Raw genomic sequence first — 25,873 nt, forward strand, 5'->3', positions numbered from 1 at the left:
AGATTCAAACTGCTTATGTAATATGCTAAAACAAAAGACTTGAATCTACTCTACTCATCAACAGAAACAATTAATCGATCGAGATATCACAACATAAATATGAAACAAGATTAAATCACATATGCTCAAAGATTTATCTAAGGGGAAATAAACTTCTCAAAACCCCTTCCTATCTGTATTGCATTAGTAAGAAAATAGAGAAAAAATACAATGCTTGTTCAAGCCTGAACAATCTCTGCACAAGTATAATCTATCTCATTGCCTCACAAGTTGACTCTTGCCAATACTTAGCCAATTATGCCGCCTTCCAAGCTTCTATTTCCTTGCACTGTTTCTCAAGGTATTAACCCCCTATTAAATAGGAAATTCTTCATCCAGAATTGCGCAACCCCTATAGGTCCTTTTTTGACTGCGTGCACCACTTGTACAACTCATAAATCATACAACTGATAGTACACCGCCCTTGAACTCCAATCTCAAATGAGTAACTCGAATTTATGCATGAGTTAATTATGTCTGATTTATTAATTAATTGGTTGAACACATGAAGCTACATCCCACTGTTAGACCCTCCTACTAGTTCCTCCAACAGTTGGAACTAGTTTAATTGACATTAACTCAATTTAACTGAATTAAACTATTACAACTCAAATTAAACTCAACCTAGGCTCCTAAAATTTAGGAACCACTCTACATGACTCAAGTTAGGCCCTCAACTCAAATTAACTGAGTCAACTAAGTGAAATTAACTTAGTTAACTCATTCTTGTTGTCTTGTGATGTGGAATTACAATTTTCTCCTAATTTAATTCAAGGGAAAATTAAATCAGGATTTTCTTGTTGCCATTTTCAACAAAACTAAGCGGCAGTACTATGTGGTACTTGGTATTTATGTTTCTTCTTTTATTATTGTGCCAAGTGACGCTCTACAACTTAGTATATGAGGGAGATGTTGTCATGTAATGTTATATTATTTATTTATTTTTTAAATATATGTCACATAATTAATAAAAAATAAAAAATATGAGGGAGATATACATTATGTTAAAGAAAAATTAAATATATGTCGGGTAATTAATGAAAAATATAGAATATGGGAGATGTTGTCATGTAACGTTATGTTAATTTTTTTTTACAAATATATGTCAGCTAATTAATTTAAAATAAAAAAAAATATTGAATATGTTGCTCAATTAAATTTTTTAACTAAAAACACATATATACAATAATATTGCTAATCACAAAAAGGAAATTGTGGACAAATCAAGAAAACAAAAAGAATATAAGGTTTGTTTAGTTCGTTACTCAAACTTTAGTTAAGGTATGTTTCATCTTCAAAAATTCTTAACCTGTAATGAAATGAGATTATTTGTTTATAAATTCTGCCTTGCTTCACATTGAGACAACAAACTCAACAGACTGTAAATCTTACCAACACCCCATTCCTCATTCTAGTTAGATTAAGTTTTCTCTGTAATGCAAAAAATCATATAAGATTATTTGCCAAAATGTGAAACTAATAAATCATAAGTCAACTCTTATTACATGTAAAATGCTACATGAAATTGGAATAATTACAAAACTAAAATGTAAGCTCCTATTTTGTGTAAAATGTTTCATGAGATTGGAATACTTATAGAACTAAAATGTTGTGTGTTATGTTGCACAAAATTGGAATTGGAATACTTACAAAACTAAAATGTTGAGAGGCTTGCATAATAAGAGATTTGATCCCTCTCAGCGCTTGGTAGATCCGGAGTTAAGATGAATTTATGCTGGTATTTTTATATATGTCTTTATATATTCTTAAAAATAATCGATTAACCCCTCTATATGTGTGTGTGTGTGTTGTATTAGAATACTATTATATTATGGATTATTATATTAGTAGTTAAAAATCTTTGATCTATCTTTAATAATATATACCATGTCATAAGGTTCGTCGAACTTTAATCTTGAGATTTGAATTTTGGCAAACTTTAATTTTTTTTTGAGGTTCTACGAACCTCATCGAATCTCATAGCCATTGACCAAGTCCATAGATCAAAACTCATAGCTTCATGTCACAACTCAAGCTTGTAATTTATCCTTGCAATTTCCATATCCGTGATAGCAATTTTGATGTTTACTGATGTTAGCTTCTTATTATTTTATCTTATAACTCATATATATATATATATATATATTCCCTGATGACTAAATTATATATATATATATATACATAAACTAAAATTTTTAACTTTAAATATATTAATTGAATGTTATAAAATTAATAAAAGACTAATATAACATATATACATATATACATATATATATATATATTGTTATATATATGCTAACATGTTATAGCCGATAATGGCTTAGATATCCGGCACCGGAAGGAGGATAACAGCGGGGAAGAGCACACCTGCGACAGAGTTAAAGGTATGATTGATCGCAAAGGGAGAGGGGTTAAATGGCGGCGGCAGACCAGCCAACCTAGCGATCACTACAGATCGTGCCACAAGTTTCAAAGCACCAAGAGAATTAATACCAGATCACCTGGAAGAAAACCGTATCAAAAGAAATCAGTAACATTTATGCTCGCGGTGATTCAGTCAGGAAGGCTCAAGGTACACAGCATGGGGAATCGGAAGGAGGGCAAACAGGGTCTGTCCGACTCCATCAGTTTCCATAACGATCGATCAGAGGTACATTACACTTGGCAAATTGATCAATGGTTCACACGCCACCACATTCATTTTAAATCGACCGGCATCAGCCTCGCGTGTGTGAACCTCAATCGATTTGATGGTAACAGTACTCTTATCTTCAGCAAGATCCAGACCGACTTCAGAAGGATCAACACCCGCAAAGGCTATAAAGCTAAGGGTCTTTACTCTGTTCTCATTACTGTGTCTTTTCATAGTGCAGACTTACCTTCAGGGAGCGAGAGGAATTCTGGTTGGAGGAAACATAGCGAGGTCAGGATGGAAGCCAGCGGTTGCCGGAGTGATGCAGCAAATCAGGACCTGTTGGAGGCGAGGCAAGGATATGAAACCCGGGCTGCCGCGAGGAACAAGCGCAAGGTTGAGGAGCTGGAAGCGAAGGTGAAGCAAGCGGAGGATGGGCGCACTGTTGAGGAGATTGCCGCGGAGGTTGATTGGTTAAGGGACCCTGGCACACCGTCGAAAAGGGCCACGCAATTCGTGAGGACGAAGGCCGAAAGTTGGCGAACCAAAATGCTAATTGCCAAAGCCCTGGAAACTGTGGAGAATGAGAAGCAGAACATAGTTACTGAAGTGATTGTTACGGAGGAGCAGATGGGGAAGATAATAAACTATAACAATACTCTGGAAGGGCGGATTAACAAAGTTCATGAAGCAGTTCAAGTTGTCAACAGGAAGCTCACCCTCCTCATCCAGATTCTGAGAGACACGGTCAATGCAGCTCCCGGAACCTCGCAACCTGCCAAAACAGGGGCAGAGGAAAATGAAACTATTGAAGCAATGCAAGCCAGGATGGACACCCATATGCGGCAGATGGGACTGGATACCATCAGCCAGATGGGAAAATATATCTAGCTTCATTCCCGGTGTGGCTCTCTTCGGCTTTATATATGTCTCTGTTACAGTTTGTCTATGTCTCTGTTTCAGTTTGTCTATGTGTTTGTCATACTATGTTCTGTCTTAGTTGTGTCGGCTGATAGGAACAAGTTAAGGTCAAGCTGCCCTGCGAGGTATGCTGTTTACAGTCCTGTTTTGATGAAAACTCTGAGCAGATGTTTAGTCATGGTTCACTGTAATTTCCTGCTCTCGATCCGCCATCGCGGTTTTTTTGTACTATATTCTGTTATATAATATAATCTCCTGACTTACAAAAAAAAAAAAAAAAACATGTTATATGTTATGTTATATAACATATATATATAACATAACATATATATATATATATATATATATATATATATATATAACATAACATATATTTTATATATATTATATATCATATATATATATAACATAACATATAACATATATATATATAACATAACATATACATAACATATATATATATATATATATATATATATAATATAACATCTTAACATATATATATATAACATTATATATATGTGTGTTATATTAGTCTTTTATTAATTTTATAACATTCAATTAATATATTTAAAGTTAAAAATTTTAGTTTATATATATATATATTATTCCGTTACATTAGCATTTTTTTTAATTCTTATCTTTTTTTAAAAATATTTTTATACCTAAAATTGGTTATAAAATTTTTAATTAAATTATTGGACCGTTAATTTATTTTATATTTTCTTATATTATCTAATAGTTACTCTCATATATATATATATTATAAAATTACTCATTTATATATATATTAAAATTTTATTATTTTGAAAGTTTTAATCTTATGATCTTTTGTTAAATATTTTTTACATTTACTTTTTAATTAACATAATGTCTACTCTTCTATGTGACTCTGCATCTCTCACCTATTTATCTCTTGACGCTTGATCATATCTTGTCCTGAAATGAACCACACTTGTTGGCTCAAAACATGCACAATGAAAAAATTTAATATGAGTAATTCAGAAATGCCTCATAATTACTCTTCTCACAAAAACCTAATATATAGAAATATATGAGTTATATTTTCTTTATAAACTAAAATAACAAATTTGAAAAACATAACACGATGACTAATCTTTATATAACCTTTGTGAAAGTAACTTCCAAGGGACTACCGTCCAATATACCTAAATAAGATTGTTTCGCCCCCAAAAAGAAGAAAGAGGTATTGAAAGGACATCAAACTTAAGTAAACCACATACACATAAATGCTGGACTAGTTACGTTGAGCCACACTGATAAACAACATAAACATCGCTTTTCTAGACGATGAAATTTTCACAAAAATTTAGCAAAAACTCTTCGAAAAATTCAATTATGCAAGTATTTAAATTATTTTTTTATGGTAAAAATAAATTCAATACCATCAAAAACATCTAAAGAACCCACAATCTTAAAGCTTAAAAACTCAACTTAGATTTTAAAAAATTTCTAAGTAATTTTCTTCAAATCATACCAAAATTTCTATATTTTCGAAAGCGAAATTGTGACATGTTCAGACCATCACCAAGTATGATCCGAACTGAACGTGAGGCTCTACTTCGTCGCTTAAGGCCCACATAATTGTCAGTAAGAAATATCGAAAAGCAAATCCCCTCCATTCCATTTTCCGCTTTCCACTCTTAGCGCTAAAGTAATGAGTGCATTAAAGTCGAGAAATTCCTCGTGACTATCACCCAATGTCCAGAGCCATTTAATAATAATTAATACGAAATGGGGACCCTGTGCTTTCGAGGTTGCCAATTCTCTCTCTGGGCGCCACCGATCAGACCTTTCAATGCTCTGCAAAGAAAAACCGCTTCCGTTGTTCTGTCAGGAAATGTCAACAGCCACACTAACTCTACACGCTACGTGAACCGCAGAAAACATAGTTTGAAGGTGCGCGCTGAGCAAGCACAAACTAATGTCGTTGTGGAGGATGATGAACAACAGGTAAAACCAACCAACAAAACCCTACTGTTATAAGTTTCTCTAAAAGGCTAAGGTCTTGTAGGAATAGACAATTTTCAGTCCAATTTAGTCAATTTCTTATAATAGAATTGTATAGCAGAGTACTACAACGAGTCCAAATCAATGAATATATCAAACAGTACTGGAATCTAGTTTTGAACTTATCCGCCAGTAGATAGTGAACCTTAGATCGAAATTCTCTTAACGATAACGGAATGCAGTGTGGTGCTGCTAATAAGTTTTATATATGTTCCTGAATTTGACTGAATTCTGGAATCCGGGCTGCAATGGGAAATGGGGACCTGCAAAAACGTCCTTTGAAGTTTGAAAATCAGGATTCTTTTTATAGGTTCTTTTCAAAATAATTATATAAATGCAATATGCTCAATGAATGTGCGGCGTCACTGACTTTGAAGGGATGGCCTGATGTTCCTAGTGAAGGACGTGATTGGAGCAGGAAAGGAAGGAGTGGATGCTGCTTCAAATACCGAAAGCAGAGAAATTGTTGACACCAAGGTGACGGAGGAAGTCATTAATAGTGTAAAACTACTTAAGAATGCAGCAAAGACGAAGAAAGTTCCATCATCTGAGGTTGTATATGCTCTTGAGGTTCTCAAAAAAGCTAAACTTGATCCTTCAAATTTCTTTAACACACTTGGAGGAAAAGAATCTCCTGGACGAACATGGATGCTGATTTTCACAGTACAGGCAAGTATATTTTCTGGCATCTTTTGAAGCGCTTTTCTTTATTTGTCAATATTTCAGATTTGAGGTTTTTTATATGTTTGTTTCTTCTAATTGATGTTTAAACTTTATACTTCATGGTTTTAGGCTAGATCGGGAAAAGGGTTTTATTTTCCTGTTACTGCGGTTCAGCGATTTGATGCATCTGTAAGTGTTTAACACTTCAATATTTGTGTCATGAATTTACTCATTCTGCATTTGGTACAAGGTACCTTTGTCTTTATCTTTTACTCATCATTTCTATTTGGTTTATATATTTGATTTTCCCCTTATTGCATTTTCCTTGTCTGAAACACAACTCCCAGAGCTGACATGATTCAAATATGGTAAAACTATAATAAGACACTGCAGTTGGAATGACCAACTATTTTCATTGGGATGCTATGCTTTGGTTGAAATATCGAAATTCCACTTTTCATATGCTATTGAAAGATTGAAGTACTTTCCTCACAAATTGTTTGATGATTCTTGCTAGTACAATTGCATTATATTGAGGCTTGCTGTGCTATTTATGTTAGACTGTTGGGAAGTTTGCTGTTTGTAGTTTATTAGTGACTCTCTTATGCAACTATCTCATGAATTGTGGAATTTGAGCCTCTGCTACTATAACATATTTTCCTCCATTCACATCTTAAGTTCAATAGGTCTTCTAAGTTTTACATTGTGGGTTATGGTGCAAAATTAGCTTCACTTTATGTGGTTTTAGATATGTTCCATGGGATATTTCTTTGGCATTTGGGCATGCCTTGTTGGTGTAACATGCACATTACCTAACATAACCTACCTTACATTTCCTACCCTTTAGGTGATCCTACTATTCTTAGCAGTTATTATTTATAGTGTCTATTTTTAGCAAGGGCTGCCATATAGGATGACATGTGGTAGTGATTAGGCATACATTAGAGACTGACATAGCTATTTCTTATCCATTAATGCACACTTCTTATCCCTAGCCACCTTATCCCCAAGTGCGTACTTATTTCCTATTTTTGGGGACAAACCTTATCCAAAACCTGTTGATTTGGGTTAGCGTCGGATGTGCTCTAGCCATGAAAATTGGTGGAGAGGCTAAAGCACATGAGATCTGCAAGACCCAGAAATGGTTTGGACAAATTGTACCTAGTTTGGGAGATATTAAAATAATTAATATTTTTAATGGAGTTACTAAGTCTAAACTTAGGAAAAATAAAATATTAATGGGTATTAATATAAAATTGGGTTAGAAGGTTCTAAAAGTCATGGATCAAGCCAAATCTAATCTTAGCCGTTGATTAGAGATTTAATTTCGGCCGTTGAAGGACCAACAGGAAAAATATAAGAGGAGGCTTGAGGGTCAGTTGGAGAACACACCAGAGTGATCAATCATTCGATTTACTAGAGCAGGGTTTTCGAAGTAAAGTTGAATCAGTGATCAACAACGAGGGGCAGTGAGTACTGGGCAGAGATAATGCCGAGAGACCAACGCAGAGGCAGATAGCGAGAAGTAGCAGCCAGAGCAGGGCACGCAGAGCCCAGAAGAGACAACGTAGAGGCCAGAGGGACTGCGTCATCCACGCAGAGGGTAGTTGAAGTGACGCAGAGGGTCCCAAAGGCTACGCAGTGCCTTAGAGGGCTGACGCAAAGGAGTTTGACGCTGACGCAGAGGTCAGCAGGGTCAGCGCAGTGCTTCAGAGTTGCTGGAGAGGGTTTCGTGGGACAAGTTTTCTGAATACCCGTTTTCTAATAGAGAGGTATTACTGTTGGTTGTTTTTCTCTGTCGGGTGAGCTAGTTTGGCACCCAGTTGTACTTAAGGAAACACTGCATAATAATAAACCCTCTGAATAGCTGCACCGGTTTTCCTGCATTGGGTTTTTCCGGGGACATTTGTCCAAAAATAACGGTGTCACTTGTGTGTTTGTTTTCTTTCAGCTGATGATCTGTAGATGTTGAGACTGTATTGTGTTTATTTCGTTAGTTATATTTTTTAAATAACTTGTTTGAATTTAACAAGTAGAAGAAATAAACTAGAAGAATACAGATTAAATTTTTAACGGATAGACTTATAAATTTCAACATGGTATCAGAGCATGGTTGCAGATCATAGGAGAGCTGAAGGCATCAACTAAGCAAAGCATTTGCAGCAGAATCAGCTACCTCGAGTGACAGAAGGTGATCCTTGCAGAAGCGACAGAAGAAGGGTTGACGCAGAGAGACTGCGTCATTAGTGCGGGCCAGAGAGAGACCAACGCAAAGGCTAAGGAGGGCAGAAAGAGGCTCACGCAGAGCCACGCAGAGACCAGGAGGGTTGACGTAGTTGGCTGAGGGAGCTGTTTTGCCAGTGCTGGGATTGCGCAGAGCCTAGAGGCTCAGTCCTTCAGTTGCTGGGGCATAGGAAGTTGTGGGTAGTTTGCGGGAGCGAAGCTGGTGGGGTACTGTGGGCAGAACAGTACCTAACAGGGCAAAACCAAGGTAGAGGGAGTTGCTACCAGTGTTGCACGAAGCAGGGACGTTTTTTGGAAGCGGGGACGCGGAAGCGTCATTTTCCAAAAATTTAGGAAGCGAAGCGTCTGCTATATATATATATATTTTTATATTTTTTTGCATTTATACTCAAAATAAACATCCCAAATACCAAATTAGTTGTAGAAGACATGAAAACATACATATTTTTGCATAAATCAAGATAGATATAACATCCATTGTACATTAATGATTAATTATTCGAGCATCAACCATTTAGATGCATCAACCATCTAGAATCTAGATTCTTCTCTTCTTGTCTAGCCTTTGCCTCTACCTCGATTGTCTAGGGATATTAGTCGACATTGCCCAATTTTGATCAAACTACCTAATTCAAGACTTAAAATATGGTAGAAAAAGCTTATCGATGATTTTGACTTGATTGAAAGGTAATTTTTTGCTAAGGGTGTGCCGCGTGACAAAGGAGTTCAACAATTAACACCACGAACATTAGGGTACATATAGGGCTTGGTGCTCTTGATTAAATGCTAATCGCATAACTTCATACTTGATATAATCTAATGAAATGCCACAATCCCATTGATCATGAATTCCTCAAAACTGTTAAGTCTGCTGATTTTTGAATAGGATATGAAATTCTATTTTCTCCATATGAAGTCCAATGAGGCTGGAACCACTCTCAAACATCCTGAGCCATTTCATGGTAATGTTAAAAATTTAAGTAAAAGGATTAAAATGAAAAATAAAGGAGAATGTCACTTTTACTTTAAGAATTTAACATTACCATGAGGGAGCATCTGCTATATTTATAGTTTTTTTGCCTTCATTCGTCACCCTAACCTAAGGTGGACCCACCCCCAACAAGCAAACTCACCTAAAATTAAAAAAAAAATTGAAAAAAAAAAAACGATTTTCTAAATGCTTTTCTGGAAGCTTTTTCGGAAGCGTACGCTTCCGACTCCGAAGCGCCATGCTTCCGACACTCGAAGCGCTGTACGAAGCACGCTTCAGCGCTTTGGAAGCGGCGCTTCCGTACCACGCTTTCGAATTTCCAGGAAGCGGCAAAAAATTCGGAAGCAGCGCTTCCGGCCAAGCTTCCTAGGCGCTTTTGTACGGGACGTACTTCGGGGCTTGGAACCGGGGGGGGGGGGGCTTCGTTCAACATTGGTTGCTACCGAGGCAGATTTCTAGCCAAGGAATCCAGATTAGAGTTGCAGGTGCACAAAAGATTGGAGAGGTGCAACTTGACGATTGACATAAGGATTTCCAGAAGGGAAATCGGGACTGAGAGGGAGTCCTGTAGAGAACTTCTAGGCGGGAAGTAGAGAGACTAAGCAGGAGTCGAAGAGAAGACTTCCAGGAGGGAAGTAGAGAGACTTGGAGGATTCGGCAAGAAGAGTAGAGAGATGGCCGTGAATGGAATGAGGGATCAGGACAGGCTGGATGGAGCATCCAACTTTGTGGTCTAGAAGGCCAGGGTCTTGTTCATTCTAGATAGACATTGCATCAAGGGCTTCGCCTTGAGAACAATGGCTATCCCAGTTGACCCGACAGCTAATGAGAAGTATGAGCAGGCAATGGCCAAGGCAAAATCCATCATCTTTGATGGGGTCAAGGATCATGTGGTCCAACATATTGCCGAGAAGGAGACGACAAAGGAAATGTGGGACACCTTGAAGACGTTGTACTAGCATACTTCCGTGCAGAGGAAAATATTACTTGAGAATCAGCTACGGTCATACCAGATGTAGAAGGGGGAGTAGATAGATCACTTCCTCAGTCGGTTGAAGGAGATTTAGAACCAATTGACTTCCATAGGAGCCATGCCATATGAAGAGATGATGGTGAGAACTGCACTTAACGCAGTCTCTGAGGAGTGGGAGACATTTGTTCAGAGCATACTGGGGAGGGCGGATCTTCTAGACTAGGAAGAATTGTGGGCGGCTCTTCGCCAAGAGGAGATCAGGCGGTTGAGCAAGACGGGAAGTAGAAGTAAAGGAGTTCAGATCAAGAAGGAAGAGGAAGAGGATGTAGCTTTGGCATCTGCGGGAAAGCAGGAGAAGAGGAAGTAGAAGGACCTCTCTAAGGTCAAGTGATTCCACTGTGGGGAACTGGGTCATTATGCGAACCAGTGTCCGAGGAAGAAGAACAAGGGAGAGGCGTCTGACTCTAAGGCAACGCCAGTGAAGGCGAAGAAGGAAGTCAAGGAGGATGACGATTGTGCCACGAGTGCTCATGTACCTCTAGAGAAGAGGTGGGGAGACATCGAGCTGTAGTCAGGAGGACTACATGCAATGAGGGGCAAGATCCTTGAGGTACCCAACCTCTTGGATTATACCTTGCTATGGGAGCCCCGAAGAGTGAGTAGCAGGACTAGCGGATGTTGGTAGAGATGGATGCGGATGAAGTGGCGGAGAGTGTTACAGTGCAGGAGTCCCCAGGCAGCGCAAGGCTAGCAGGCTGCAACAGTGCGAGAGGCATGGAGAGTGTTTCACCAGTGCAGGATAACATAAAGAGGTGTGCAACGGTGCGGGATGCAGGGAGTTGTTGCAACAACGCCAAGGTCAGTAGAGGGAGCACTTGTTAGCAGCAGAGAGAGCTTTAGCATCGGAAGTGTTTCTAGCCTGACAAGGATGTCAAAAGTTGGGTGGATCAGTTACTTACTTTTCAGTGACTGAGTTGCAGTGTAGTAGCAGTATGCAGTAGCACGATGCAGCATGATGATAGGGGGTTGCAGTGCAGATGCAGTGTTGGGAGAAAGGACCAGCAGCAGCACGGATGCAGAGGGAGATGTACAGATGCAGCAGTGGCAGTGGCAGGGCCATGGGCAACAGTACAAGATGCAATAGTGCAGAGGATGTTGGGCAGGGAGGCCTAGCATCAGCACAGGTACCGGTGCCGTATAATCAGAGTGATGCTCAGTGAGGAGTATTACTAGAGCACAGTCCTTGTTAAGAGGGAGTGTTGATTTGGGGTAGCATCGGATGTGCTCTAGCCATGAAAATTGGTGGAGAGGCTAAAGCACATGAGATCTCCAAGACCCAGAAATGGTTTAGACAGATTGTACCCGGTTTGGGAGATATTAAAATAATAAATATTTTTAATGGAGTTCCTAAGTCTAAACTTAGAAAAAATAAAATATTAATGGGTATTAATATAAAATTGGGTTAGAAGGTTCCAAAAGTCATGGATCAAGCCAAATTTAATTTTAGCCGTTGATTAGAGATTTAATCTCGGCCATTGAAGGACCAACAGGAAAAGTATAAGAGGAGGCTTGAGGGTTAGTTGGAGAACAGACTAGAGTGATCAGTCATTTGATTTACTAGAGCGGGGTTTGCTAAGTAAAGTCGAATTAGTGATCAACAACGAGGGGTAGTGAGTACTGGGCAGAGAGGTAGAGATAGTGCCGAGAGACCAACGCAGAGGCAGAGAGGGAGAAGCAGTGGCTAGAGCAGGCTATGCAGAGCCCATAAGAGATAACGCAAAGGTCAGAGGGACTGCGTCTTCCACACAGAGGGCAATTGGAGTGATGCAGAGGGTCCCAGAGGCTGTGCAGTGCCTCAGAGGGCTGACGCAGAGGAGTTTGACGCTGACACAGAGGCCAGCAGGGCTAGTGCAGTGCTTTAGAGCTGTTGGAGAGGGTTTTGTGGGACAGGTTTTCTGAATACCTGTTTCTAAATAGAGAGGTATTACTGCCGGTTGTTTTTTCTCTGTCGGGTGAGCTAGTTTGGCACCCAGTTGTACTCAAGGAAATACTACATAATAATAAACCCTCAGAATAGTTGCATCGGTTTTCTTGCATTGGGTTTTTTCAGGGACATTTGTCCAAAAATAACGGTGTCACTCGTGTGTTTGTTTTCTTTCAGCTGATGATTTGTAGATGTTGAGACTGTATTGTGTTTATTTCATTATTTATATGTTTTAAATAACTTGTTCGAATTTAACAAATAGAAGAAATAAACCAGAAGAATACAGATTAAATTTCTAATGGATAGACTTAGAAATTTCAACAAGACCTTATCCACTTATCCCTCTATTGCAGGAAACCTTATCCTTTGACTTTTAATCCTATTATTGGAGTTTCTCTATATATCTGGAGTTATCAGTTGCCTGTGTGAGTTCTTACTTATTTATGGCTCAGCCTATCCTTATCCAACCTTATTATTGACCCTAACTCTATTTTAGACGATAAAACTCCATTTTTGGGCTAGTTAATTGGAATTTGGAACTAAGGGAGAGTTCACTATGTACCTGTTGTGCATGCTCAAGGAACCACATAGTGTGCGCATTGATCCTCTCTATGAGAGTCTTATTTAATTGCGCTCAAGTCAAGCAAAGTAATATAAGTGAACTCAAATTGGTCTTTTAGCTACTTAGTCTATTTGAGTGTTATTTTATTCTCTCTTTTCTCTTTTATCTTGCAATTGGCTAGTGTAGTTTATTTGACATAACTAGATCTTGTACTTGTGCCTAAAATCTAACATGGTATTAGAGCATTCAAGGAGTTTGTGAGGAATATACTCATAAATTGTAGGTCAGCAAGGATTGAACAACAAAAGAGGATGGTTCAACTTGCTATTACTGCAATTCTTACTCCATTCAATTACTTTAATTGGAAGCCCAATGGCCTACTTCTATTACATAGAAAGGGACTTGACAAAATCGCTATGGGGAATAAAACTAAACCCCATTTAGCCATAAAGAAGGAAAAGTACTTCAATAGAATTGATGAAGCCTATGGGATTTTGTGCTTGTCCATTTCCCAAACTTACACTTTCATCTTGATCTTTGCACAACTCTCAACGAAGTACAAACCAAGTTGGAGGGTTTATTTGGCAAGATTGATGAGTTGAGAGAACATCAACTAGAGAATGAGGTCATAGCTTTGAGACCCTACGAGACTTCTTCTCCAGGTTCAAGGCTACTTCATCACATAAAAGCTTGTGGCATTGATAGAAAGGGGGAAAAACTTATTCTTCTTGTTCTTTCAAAGCTAAGACCTGAGTATTTAATATTTGTTTCTTCTTTCCACACTTCTATACTTTCTATGGGAAAAACTTGGAAGTGCCCTTTATGGTTGACTTCATAGGTTTACTTATCATGAGTAAGATAAGCTTATTTACATTGGGGATATCAAGACATCCAAGGCCCATGCTCTTGTAGTGCAGGATGATAGTAAGAAGAACAAGAAAAAATCAAAGGATCTTGATCATATAGATGGAGAGAGCATTGAATTCAGACTTCAAACTCCAAGGAAGGAAAGTATGAGAAGGAGAGGACAAAGTGTAGCTACTTTAACACATGATTCCATTTAGAGAGTTCTTGCATGGTGAAGACAATTCATCTTATGGCACAAGTAATTCAACAACGAAATCTTGCAGATTACATACCAAACGGTGTCAAGAAGAATACTAAAGACAAGCCACTAGAGAATCAAGGTAAGGGTCATGTTTTGGCTACTATTGCTTCATCATTTGATAGATGGGTCTTAGACTCAGGTGCCTCTAATCATATGTCTGTATCGAAGTAGTGTTTTTCTTTCTTGGTACCTTGCTCTAGACCTCCGATGTTGTTGGGAGACAAAACACTTATGAGAGTGTGTGGAGAAGGGAGTGTGGACCTTGATTATGGAAGCTTTCAAAATGTGTTACATGTTTTGAAGCTCTCCATGAATCTCCTCGCTAACTACCAGATTACACACTTAGGTATAAGCAAGTAGGTTGAGTTCACTTTGGATTTAGTGATAGTTTTAGAAGTAGAAGATGGTTCCATAGTTGCGGTTAGGGAGGCAGATCATCATTCCAGGTTGCATATCTTCTCTCATTTCATTCCTAAATTGATTATGTTTCTTTTCTAACTGATACACATGTAAGAAACAGGGAAAAATCAGATGATAAGGTTGAAGAAGGCCCCTTTCATATCCTCTAGGAGGAACTAATTGCACCCTTTTTGCCTCTTCCAAAGGTTGGTCTTCTAGATGCGTTTACACGCTCTTCATATCATATTTTTTTATCATACCTCAAAATTTAATTTAGAAGTCCAGGAGCAACCTATTTTAGAAACAGATCAAAAGCCATGGAGGGCTTTGTTACTGCAAAATCTAGTACCTTTGTTCAAAGTCTCACTAAGCACTCTAGATTAAGGGTAACAATAGGATCAATTTCCATTGTCACATCAATGATTACTCCCCTGTTGTTTTTTGGTCGGATACTATTCCCATTGTTGAGAAATCAATAGGCTTGTAGATTAGGGTAGATTTCTCATACTTGATAATTACTTGTGAATGTTGTTGGCTTCTTAATAAATTTTATGTTTTTCTTCTTCATCAAGCAATTACCAAAATTCAAATCATTAAAATCACAAGAGACAAAGAACATAAGAAATTAGGCTCCAAGCTAGGGCAAAACCCCACAAGGGGGAAAACCCAAACAAATTCTCTTTTTATAGAATCAGATCAAAGTGAGATATCCAAGACCAAAGACGAAAGCAAAGACTGCCACATAGACCCAAGTCAACCCTCCTTCAAAGCTTCTCCACCAAGTCAAAGTCAAAGTCAACACTGGTCAAACATCTAAAATTTGGTCACCTCCTGAAATTTCGAGCATGCAATTCTTCAAAAAAATTCGCACGTGTGAGTAGATCGAGAGCAAAAAACTCCAAATTTATTTTTCCTTTGACTTTCCTCTCTCTGTCCTTTGACTTTCGCTAAAATTCTCTTTCTTCTTGCACATAAATCGAAGTGTGTGTGAGTGATCAAACGAGGTCAAATTGCTCTCTATACATACACATCTAGGAGGTTGAATGGATGCCCCTAGGGTCGACTTGGTCTTGTGGTGACAAAACTTGACTTTTTGACTCAAATAAAATGATTTTTATTTTTCTTACAAATAGTCTAAATGAGACTTGTTGCTGCACAAACTAGCAGGCCTTGTAAGAGGCAAAAGCTAGAGGGCACAACAACACTTAGAACAGAGGCCCACTGTCACCACAACCTAAGTCCCCTACTTTTCTCAGATTTTCACTGACGGGAGGAGTCCCAATATTACTCACTTGTGATAAATATCTCTATGATAAGCTTGAAGTGAAGCAAGGTAGCTCATTCAAAATGGAAAGGTTCAACGAAGTGCAAGCTTTGGGAGGAGCTACTAAGACATTCCATGAAGACCCCTTGGAAAAGAAACTACACGAGACCTAGAGTTGAAATTTGACATGATATATATGTACATCCAAGGTCAAGGTAGGAGAGAGAAAGGTAATGAATGATTTACTTCACCAAGTACTAAAGGGATTGCCTTCAAAGAGTCCCTAAGTTGAAGAATTAGCCTTTAGGGTTCCCTCTTGATGTGACAACTAGGGCATCAAAGTTTGTGGAAAATCCACTGTGGGAATTCCACCAAAACTTGAGCACCTTTAGAGGAGGCACAAAGGAAGATTTCTATCCAAGCCAAACTAAAAAATGCCTCCTCTATTGGAATTCACACCAAGCCCTAGATGAGCCTCCTTATCCTTGAAGGGACGAAGAAAAGAAAGAGAATTTGTGGAGAAAATTTAAGAGTGATCCCCAAGGGACAAGACTAGTGCCTAGACCATTAGGAGGTTGGAGTCATGGGAACTTCGATTTGATGAAATTGTCCTTCGAGTTGGCAAAATTTCTCAAGATTACAATTCTAGAACAATTATTCAATAATTAGGGCAAAAATGTTATCAAGAGACAACATTCCATGCATTAGACATTAGCGAAAATAAAAAATACATCATTAAGGAGCACTTACAAGACAATGTTCATTATATCCATCCATCAACAAGACATTAGAGGCTCTAAGAGCGATAGTGAAAATGATCCAAACATCAAAATTCATCCATAAACATCCAAATCCTCTCCAAATTGTAGGTCTGAAATCTCTAAAGAGGTATGCAAAAATCCCAAATGTGATGGTTTGAGATGAGAATAGGTCTCATCTATTGATACAAGTGCTATGAGTTCAAATTACAAATGACAAAGACCCTCTACATGTCTAATGTCCTAAGTAACCCACCTGTGGTTGCAAGCCAACCATGATAGCTTTAAAAAATATTTTATCTCTCTTCTAAGCCCACACAAGGCTAATGTCATGCATGCGTGGAGGCTTAGAGAGGCAATGTTAAGGCCTCTTGTGCTAGAAATGTGGGAGAGGGCCTCAAAAATCATGAAGAAGAGGGTGATGCCCTCCATATGTTGCAAAACATCCCTGGGACCCCTATTTTGGGTTTGGGGATCCAAAATGGGTCTCCAACGGCTCAGAATCAAGTCGATGCTCCATTAATGAGGGCTTCAAGATGACGCATGCCCTCCCATGTCTCCCCAGGAAAGACATAACCTCCTCTGGACCTTAGATCAACTGCCAAGTGTCAAGTGCAATGTGTAGACGACTAGGGCATCTTGGTCCAAGAGTATCATCATCTCGAATAACTAGGGTACGAACAAGCAAATGGTGGTGCTGAAGAAGCCCATGGTGTGATAATCAGTTCTCTACATGAATGGAGGTCCATGTCTCTCAATGCTCACCCTACAAATGCCATTGTGATTCCTTGGAGGGCTTGGATCCTGTATAGGGAGGCTAAGTCCAAGATGAAAACCCACTTGCAATCCTGTATAAGATCCAACGCGTCTCCTCGCCTTCAAATACAATGATTCATTAGTACAATTGAGTAAATAAGCTTGTTAATCAAGGGCAAAAGTGAGACTTCATACTAGGTTTCCCTTCCAAATTTGGGGCTTTGAACATGTAATAGTGTTACCTCCCTGGGTAGGGGTGGTTAATGAAGGACCCTATTAGGTGGTTTCAACCTTTAAGGGAATGATAGGTCTAAGGTACATCCTTCAAATGGCAGGTGTCATGTGAAATAATGATGGAACAAAGTGGGGACAAAGGGGAGGCTGTAAGCCACATGCCATGGTACAGGGGTAGCTATGATAAGGAGTGCCCACACCTTGGGCATATGAATGTAAGAGGGAGAAATCGTGGTAAATGAGTCACCTCGGCCTTTGTTTTTCCACCCTTCTTCATATTCCTTTTGCCTTTATTGATTTTTCTTTATTTTGTTGTTCGGGGCTTCAAGGGATGAGAGCATGATGTGTAAGATATAACAATGATCACCTCCTTAAGGTGGGGCAGTTCATTGCCCACCAGGGGTTGGGACATTCATGGGTTCCTTAATGATGCAGGGGGCACTCATAGGGGCCCTAGGAACCAGGGTGATGGCCATAATGATAGGGGGTAGAGCTCATGTTTGGCTTTTTCCCACGTGCTAAATTTTATTGTCCCGACCATCTTTTGCATTTTGTGGTACATTTCCTATTTTATGTGGCCATATTATGTTTTTATCCTTTTTTAGCTGCATCAACCTTCGGGGCATTGTTCCAGGCCCAACCCAAGGTGTGGACGAAGGGGAAGGGGATGTTAACACCTTGTGGACCCAATGGACAAATGTGGACCTAGATAGGAAAATGTGAAAAGGGTTTGTAATGAGCAGAGGGGAGTGAGATATATGGTATTGGGAAAGGGGACTAGGCAACCAAAATCAAGGTTTCCCACGTAGCGCTGTTCCTAAAGCTAATAGCCCATAAAGGAGATCCCACGGGACTAGGATTTGGGTTTAACCCCCTAGTTAAGGTAAAGGAACAAGAGTATAGTCAAAGCCCTTCCTTCTTCCAAGTCTCCCAGTAATCCATGCACAAGTGTGCCCAAGAAAAACAAGCATAAACACCCAATTACATAATGAAAAATCATACCTTTAGGATTGGATGGCCCACCTTCAAACATATGATCATGACAGATGAGTGAGGGTACACAATGGCTGGCTGAAGTGGCGGAGAGAAGTAACACATCAAAGCTATTAGGTGGCCATTAGGGGGTTGCTGGCTGCCTGCTAAAGACAAATCTAGGAGAAAATTTCTCCTATGGGGTCATCGACTAGTGGTGGGTAACAATACTTTGACTCGAGTACATTTGTTTGACTCATGACAAATTTTCTTTTGACTCAAATATCCCTACAAGCATGAAGAACATGCATTGACTAATGAAAAAAATATATATATATATATATATATTGTTTTCTTTTTCTTTCTTTTACATGAAATACATATTGATACAAGTACAATGATAATTATGAAGACCAAACCTAATTACATTTTTCAACACTCCCTCTTAACTAGGGAGATATTCATAACTACACAACAGGATATAGGGAGACTCTCAAATTGAAATATTCTGATAAGAAGAGTTCAGATTGATAAGCATCATCATAACTAGCATTGTCAATTTCAAAAATAACAAGGCCTTGACTTGACAAGCTTTATCTCTCCACTAGATCAGAGCACAATGCTGGGAGGCATATATTTGGACACCATCACTGCCTCTCAAGGCACATACCCCATCCAAATGTTCACCAAGTATGTCCTTATAGGACTATTCTTATCTTGGATATGTCCCTTATCCTCAAAGAGGATCTATCCTCAAGACTACTCTTATTTTGGATTCCCAATCCTCAGAGTATCGGTCCTCAGGACTACTCCTATCTTGGATACCATTCCTCAAGGAGTATCGGTCCCAGATGCTTATCCAATCCTCCATTCTCTCTACTAGTGCCTTCACTACACTTACGACTGTTAGTCCTGGCCATAGTGTATGACACATGGAGAATACAGTGCCCCTCATCACTCCCTCTCAACTAGGTAGGTAATCCTCACTCCTTCTCAAGCAGGGAGGAACAACCATAATACTCATCAAAGCATTGGCTACATGTTCTTCATGGGAGATCTATTGCAGCTGCTTGGCTCCTATCTGTATGACATCATAATGAGTTTCGACCTTTCTGGATTTTTGTCAATCTTCTCGTAGCTTCAACATGTCATTAAGTACTTCATCAAGCATCTTATGGAGCCAAGCTTCTTCTCAACTGATTGCACAAGCCTTCACCACTTCTTTCTTTCTAACAAAATCATATCGACTTTCAATCATCAATGGTATTTCTATCAACATCAATACTATCAACTCAATCAATATATTGCAATCAATTGCCAGTACAATGATATCAAAACTCTTTAACTTCCTGCCAAAGGATCTTGTCAATGATCTGTCATCTTTTCCTTTTGATTACAAGTTTCTCTAGGTTTTCTGTCAATCTTCAATATTATATCCATCCAAGATCTTATAGAGTCAATTACTACCTCTGGTTCCCTCTGAAGTTGATATTACTTCCTTCTTATTATCTAGCTTCACAACATATTAGCTCCCAAACATCAATAATATCTCTAGTAGCATTAGTACCTGTCAATTGTACAAAGCAAATTTTCCTCTTTCCAGTTGAGGTAGGTGAACTTCTTGCCATCTAATTGACTTTTCTTTTCTCCTTCTTAATCTTCATGCTTTGCCACATTCTCTCAATTCTTTCATCTGTTGATCAAGCTTAGATAGATCTTGACTTGACCTGCAACCTTTATTAGAAAAACTATGAAAGAACAAAAAGGCAAAGTACAAAGATAAAATAGCAATAGTAGTAATCAAGGAAATGTAGGGTACTTATCCTTTTGAAGAAGGTTAGGTCCCTCTTAATCTTGGACCTGTTCACCAACCTCGTTCTCACAATGTCATTATCATCAAGGGTTATATCTTCCTCTTACAACAGAAATGATTAGAAAGGGTTTTTGTTCCTAGGGTTCCTTTTATTTCAAACTGTGCTAGGGTTTACAAATCCTAGATGACAAAGTCTTCAGGACTTGTCACTTAATAATTGCATGACTCTTCAAGCATGCTAGCGGGTTAGCTGCAAAACCCTAATGATGCCTTTTATCCATTTCATTTCTTGATTACAAGACTTAGTCTTCAAATATTTGGTGTGCTAACATATCAACAATCTATGCAACCCTTATTCTAAAACATCTTTATCTTTCGAGAAGTTGTTCGCTTTAACCATGACCTAAAGACTTAGTACTATTGTTAGCATAGGTCATTAAAGATTATATGTACCTCTTATTAACATTACCCAACCATCCTTGGAAAGATCTGATCCTTTGACCTTCTCTTTGACATGTGTCCTTTTCTTCTAACAGAGAAACTGTAGATCAATGTTCAAATCGGTTTTGTTGATGTAATTCGAGACTCCTTTATGTACTGATATCGCATGGATAGGATTCAAATGTTAATGTCACAGTTCTTCCAAAGATCTCCAACATCTTGATCTATATTTCTTTGGGCTGCTAGCTTTGTCCTAGTTCCTTTTAAGGTTCATACACAGGTCAACTTTATGTTGTACTTCATCCTTCTTTCAGGTATAGTTTTCATTGGCACAGTTGCTATATATATTGGTGTAACAAAGCCTTTGTTGAAAATTGGCAGCTCATGGATGAATTTCCTTAAATAAAATCTCATTTATGATAATTTTGGATGCCTTTTTAAAATTAAAATGTCATGTCTAGCCTCTCAAGTATGACTAGTAAATCACCTTGCATCAATTGGAGATAATGTATAGTTGAAGGAAAATCACTTAACTTATCATTAATCAATCCTAATAGTTCAATCTCCACTTAATCATCAATATTATTAATATTATTATCATCATCCTTTATGATACTATGATATTATTGTTAAAAGGAATTAAGGTCACCTTACCTTCATCACTTCGCACCTCTCTCCTTGATGACTCACATGGCACTACACAACTTTGTCTCTGTCTCTCTCTCTCTCTCTCTTAATGATACATTACACTCTCTCGTACATACTCATTAAAGACATGGCATATTCCTCTTACACTCATTAAAGGCATGTCATAAAAGATTCCTCTTACGCTCTCTTTAATGCATATCTTACACTCCTTAACTAAGGCATGCGTTCCTATCTTAATGGCATAAGTTACTAAGGCACACGTTCCTCTCTTAATGGCATAAGTTACTAACGCATGCGTACCTCTCCTTAATGGCATAAGTTACTAAAGCATGCGTTTATTTCCTTAATGGCATGAGTTACACTCCCCTAAATGGCATATGTTACTCTTTCTCAAGGCATGCATCTTGCTCCTCCTTTATGACAAGAATTTGTTGCTCCTTCTATATATGTGTCTCATGTTTTCTCATGTTACTACTACTTGTGCATTATGAAAGAAGGATTCAAACTTGAGAGAGAGAGAGTTGGAGAGAATTGAAGAATATTGTGAGAGAGAGAGACTTGGAGAGTAAGAACAAACTTGAAGGTTGATTCAGTGTTTGCATCAACTGCTGCTACCGGTGATCTTCATGCTACGACTTGTTCAGATTTGGGTGAACTTATTCATTCTCTTGATCTCTCATTGTACTTTATATCGCTTCTGAACAATTGATATCTAATAGAAGAAGAATTTGGTTGGATTTCCCCTTGTGGGTTTTGCCCTAGTTATTGGACCTAAATTCTCTGTGCCTTATCTTGTTCTTGGCTGTCTTTAATTGTGCATTTGGTTTATGTTCTATCTACAATTGCTTAACTAATATTGCAACAAAAAGAAGTTTTGGAATAAGTAATTGTTACAATATAGAACATCATAATTTTAACATGGCATCCGAGCTTTGGTGAAGACAAGCCCAAGAAGATGAGAGCTATCACTCATTTTGCAAAAATGTTACTTCAAAGAGATCTTACTTACTGTTGAAATTTGTTTGACTTGATCAAGATGTCTTTTTCTTACTTCAAGAATGAAGAGAAGCTGAATGATGCTTTGAATTTTGGTCCATGGAAGACAAGATTGGATATTACTCTTGAAGAACATGATGTACTGGAATAAGTGGAAGGCGAGGTAGCAAAACCACCAGAAAATTCGAATGCTATTGCCAAGGCCAGATTCAATAAGGGAGAAGTCAAGGCCAAGAAGATTATCCTTGATTCTCTTTGAGACCATCTCATCACCTATGTCTCCAAGTTGAAGAAATCTAAGGAAACGTATAACAAGTTGATTGGAGTATATCAAGTAAACAACTTGAGTCAAATCCTTGCTTTGAAGAATCAACTCAAGGACATTAATATGAATATAGGAGAGACCATTCAAGCATACCTCGTGAGGAAATCAAAAATCAAGGATCAACTGTCAACTATTGGTGAAATTGTATTTGATAACGAGCTTGTCCTGATTATGCTTGGAGGTCTTTCTCCAACTTGCGAAAATTTTATTACTACCATCATAAGTTTCCCACATTTGATGAGGTCTTGGGAAGGTGCAATCAAGTAGAGGCCAGAATGATTTTCAGAGGAAGAAGTCCCAGGCATGAAGAGGGAGAACCTACTGCCTTTACTATGCAAGGCAAGAAGTAGAAAGGAAAAAAAGGTCAACATGTTTCAAGAAAACCTGCTCCTAGATCCAACACTTCCTATAAATGGAATAAGGACTTATCAGAAGTTCAATGCTACCACTGCCATAAGCATGGCCACTATGCCCATAACTGTCCTAAAAATAGAAGAGCACTAAGATCCAACTTCAACAATTGTAGCAACAACTTCAGATCTAATTATAGGAGAAGAGGAGAAGCTCTTGCCATTCGTCAAAAAAGCCACCGTTCTTCCAAGACTTCAAGGAACCCAAGGTATGATAATAATGCAACTGAGACACAGTTAGAGTACTTTCTTGTTTCTGCTCTTTCTAGTTGCTCTCCTATCGATTCTTGTGATAGATGGTTGGTTGATAGTGGTGCCTCAAGACACTTGACTGGCTATAAAGAAGTTCTCTCAAATTTGGTTGAGAGGGATCTAAAAATCATTCTTGGAGATAACTCTACATATCCTATCATTAGAGAAATTTTGAGGTCTAAAATGGGCATCAAAACAAAAATATACAACAAAAATCAACTTTACAAGAACTAATAGGATTCAATATGATGATGTCAACCATGGGGGGATGATTCACCAGTTTTGGAGTAAAAAGGTAAAAAAAAAAACTACTTTTTAAACTTGTATTTTCAACTTATCTCCCTACAATTGTACTCAAATTTCGAGTGGGAGCACTCGTTGGATGCAAAATTTCAATTTGCATCCAAGGAATACCCATGTTGCATACTTTCGATGGACCCTACTACATGAAAAATGTGAAATACATGAAAAACGTTTTTTTCATGTAGTAGGGTACATCAAAAGTATGGAACATGGGTACTTCTTGAATGCAAAATTAAATTCTGCGTCCAACGAGTGTCCTCGCTTGAAATTTGAGCAAAATCATAGGGAGATAAGTTGATGTTAATTTTAGGTATGTTCTATGCTTAGAGCAATTTATTTCAATTTTCACAATTAGCTCAATATCTTTTCAGATTAGCAATCACATCAACTTTAAAATAAACTGCAGATAGAACATAAACATAAATCGCAAAAGACAAGCCAAGACAAGAGGACACAAGATGTGGTGCTAGCTAGGGACAAACCCCAATGTGGGGAAACCTTTGATCAATTCATCTTATATGTTCTTCAATAGTTCAACAGAGAGAGAGAGAGATAGTACATTTACAACAAAAGTCAACACTTTGACTTACCTAGATAAGAGCATAGATCATCTCTAAGAAGATGATACACGAGATCAGTTGAAGACATGCTGCGTCAACTGATTCTCCAAGGTGACTTCTTCACCTATCATTGTGCTGCATCTCGTCATCATGCTGCACCATGATGCATCCATCATCACAACGCTGGACCTTATGATCACGCTGTACACATCATACTGCTGCACCTTATGCTGCACTACTGTCCCATGTGTCATAACCATGTTGTCATACAACATGTCTCATGTGCTTGCAGCACCATGCTTGCCACTGCTATCCATGCTGTCCATGCTGCACCATGCTTGCCATGCTGTCCATGCTTCATCATGTTTGCTGCTGTCACATGTGCCTTTGTTGCCATGTCACAATTGTCCTATGTATCCATACAACACTATGTACCTTGCTGTCCCATGCATCTTGGCAACACCATGTAGTCCAACTGTCCCATTTATTAGCACTGCTGTACTAGTTGTCTTGCTGTCCCATGCATCTATCTATCAATCCACAAACAACCCTCAATTCTGCTGCATGCTACTGCTGATTTTTGCCTAGGGTTCTGTGCATGTACTAGTTTGGTTAGGGCACACCAACAAGCCTAACGTATAGGGAGAATACCCTTGTTTGCCTCACTGTCCTTGGAGATGATTGCGGCCTAGTTAGGAGGTCCTTGCTAGGCCTCTTGGCCACCTAAACTTCATCTCCCAATAACTGCTGTAATAGTCCCTCACTGCGGCCCTATAAACAGAGATATGCGCCCCAAAATCATGCATAAAACAATCATGAAACTCACCTTTAGTCTGCGGCTTGATTTGCATGGTAAGACTGCTCCAACGTGTCACCTCAAGCCATCCTTCTTACCTCCTACAATGGCTAAGAGCTGCTGCTCTTCTTCTCTAAAGTTTGCACCCAAAACAATCCACAAACTCGGACCTGCCTCAGCCTTCCTTGCTCCAAACTCGCACTATATTTCAGAGCGTACCTTAGGATTACGTTAGGGCATCCTGCGTTAGGGTTGCTTTAGGTCTGTGTTAAGGAAGCCTTTAGGTCTACGTTAGGGCAACCTTTAGGATTGTGTTAGGGCAGCCTTTAGGACTGCGTTAGGGCAACCTTTAGGTCTACGTTAGGGCAACCTTCTATCTGCGTGTAGGGCTGCCTTCCATCTGCGTCTAGGGCTTCCACTCCTAGGTTTATCTTCCACTAAAAACCCAAGACAAGTGGAGAGAAATCAAGATAGAAGTGTGAGTGAGAAATGACTCTCAAGTCATCTCCTTTTATACTAAAACATTGAGCAGATGTGGGGTTTATTTGGTTGCTGGCCGACTTTGACGAATTGTCTTATAACACAAATAAATTCATAACTCCATGAATACTTATCGGAATCGGATGATCTTTAGATCAATCCTACACCTCTTGATGAGAGGGATCCAAGAAAAATATCAGCTGCCATAAATAAGATGACCCACATGGAGTTTGGCCTTAGTTACCAATTTCAACACTCCCTCTCAACTAGGGAGAACTCCATCTGCTGATCCATATGTCTGACTGTACTATCTCTACC

At 38.6% G+C, this 25,873-nt stretch overlaps 1 protein-coding gene across 2 annotated transcripts in view; it reads left to right on the forward strand.

Annotated features, from left to right (window-relative positions):
• The first annotated feature begins 5,220 nt into the window (after nt 1-5,220).
• LOC149262659 (microbial collagenase) overlaps nt 5,221-25,873 on the forward strand; it is a 158,152-nt gene continuing 137,499 nt past the window's right edge. For both annotated transcript variants that reach the window (XR_016259186.1, XM_089425023.1), the window contains exons 1-3: nt 5,221-5,566; nt 6,026-6,292; nt 6,416-6,475. Coding sequence is in view for 1 of the 2 variants with exons in the window: in XM_089425023.1 (XP_089281149.1) it covers nt 5,348-5,566; nt 6,026-6,292; nt 6,416-6,475 (546 nt within the window). In the remaining variant the exon portion in view is untranslated. The remainder of the gene's footprint in view (nt 5,567-6,025; nt 6,293-6,415; nt 6,476-25,873) is intronic.

This window comes from Pinus tabuliformis, chromosome 6 (genome assembly GCF_031772625.1).
Source record: "Pinus tabuliformis cultivar Carrire ecotype Pingquan chromosome 6, CPIR1, whole genome shotgun sequence".
NCBI lineage: Eukaryota > Viridiplantae > Streptophyta > Pinopsida > Pinales > Pinaceae > Pinus > Pinus tabuliformis.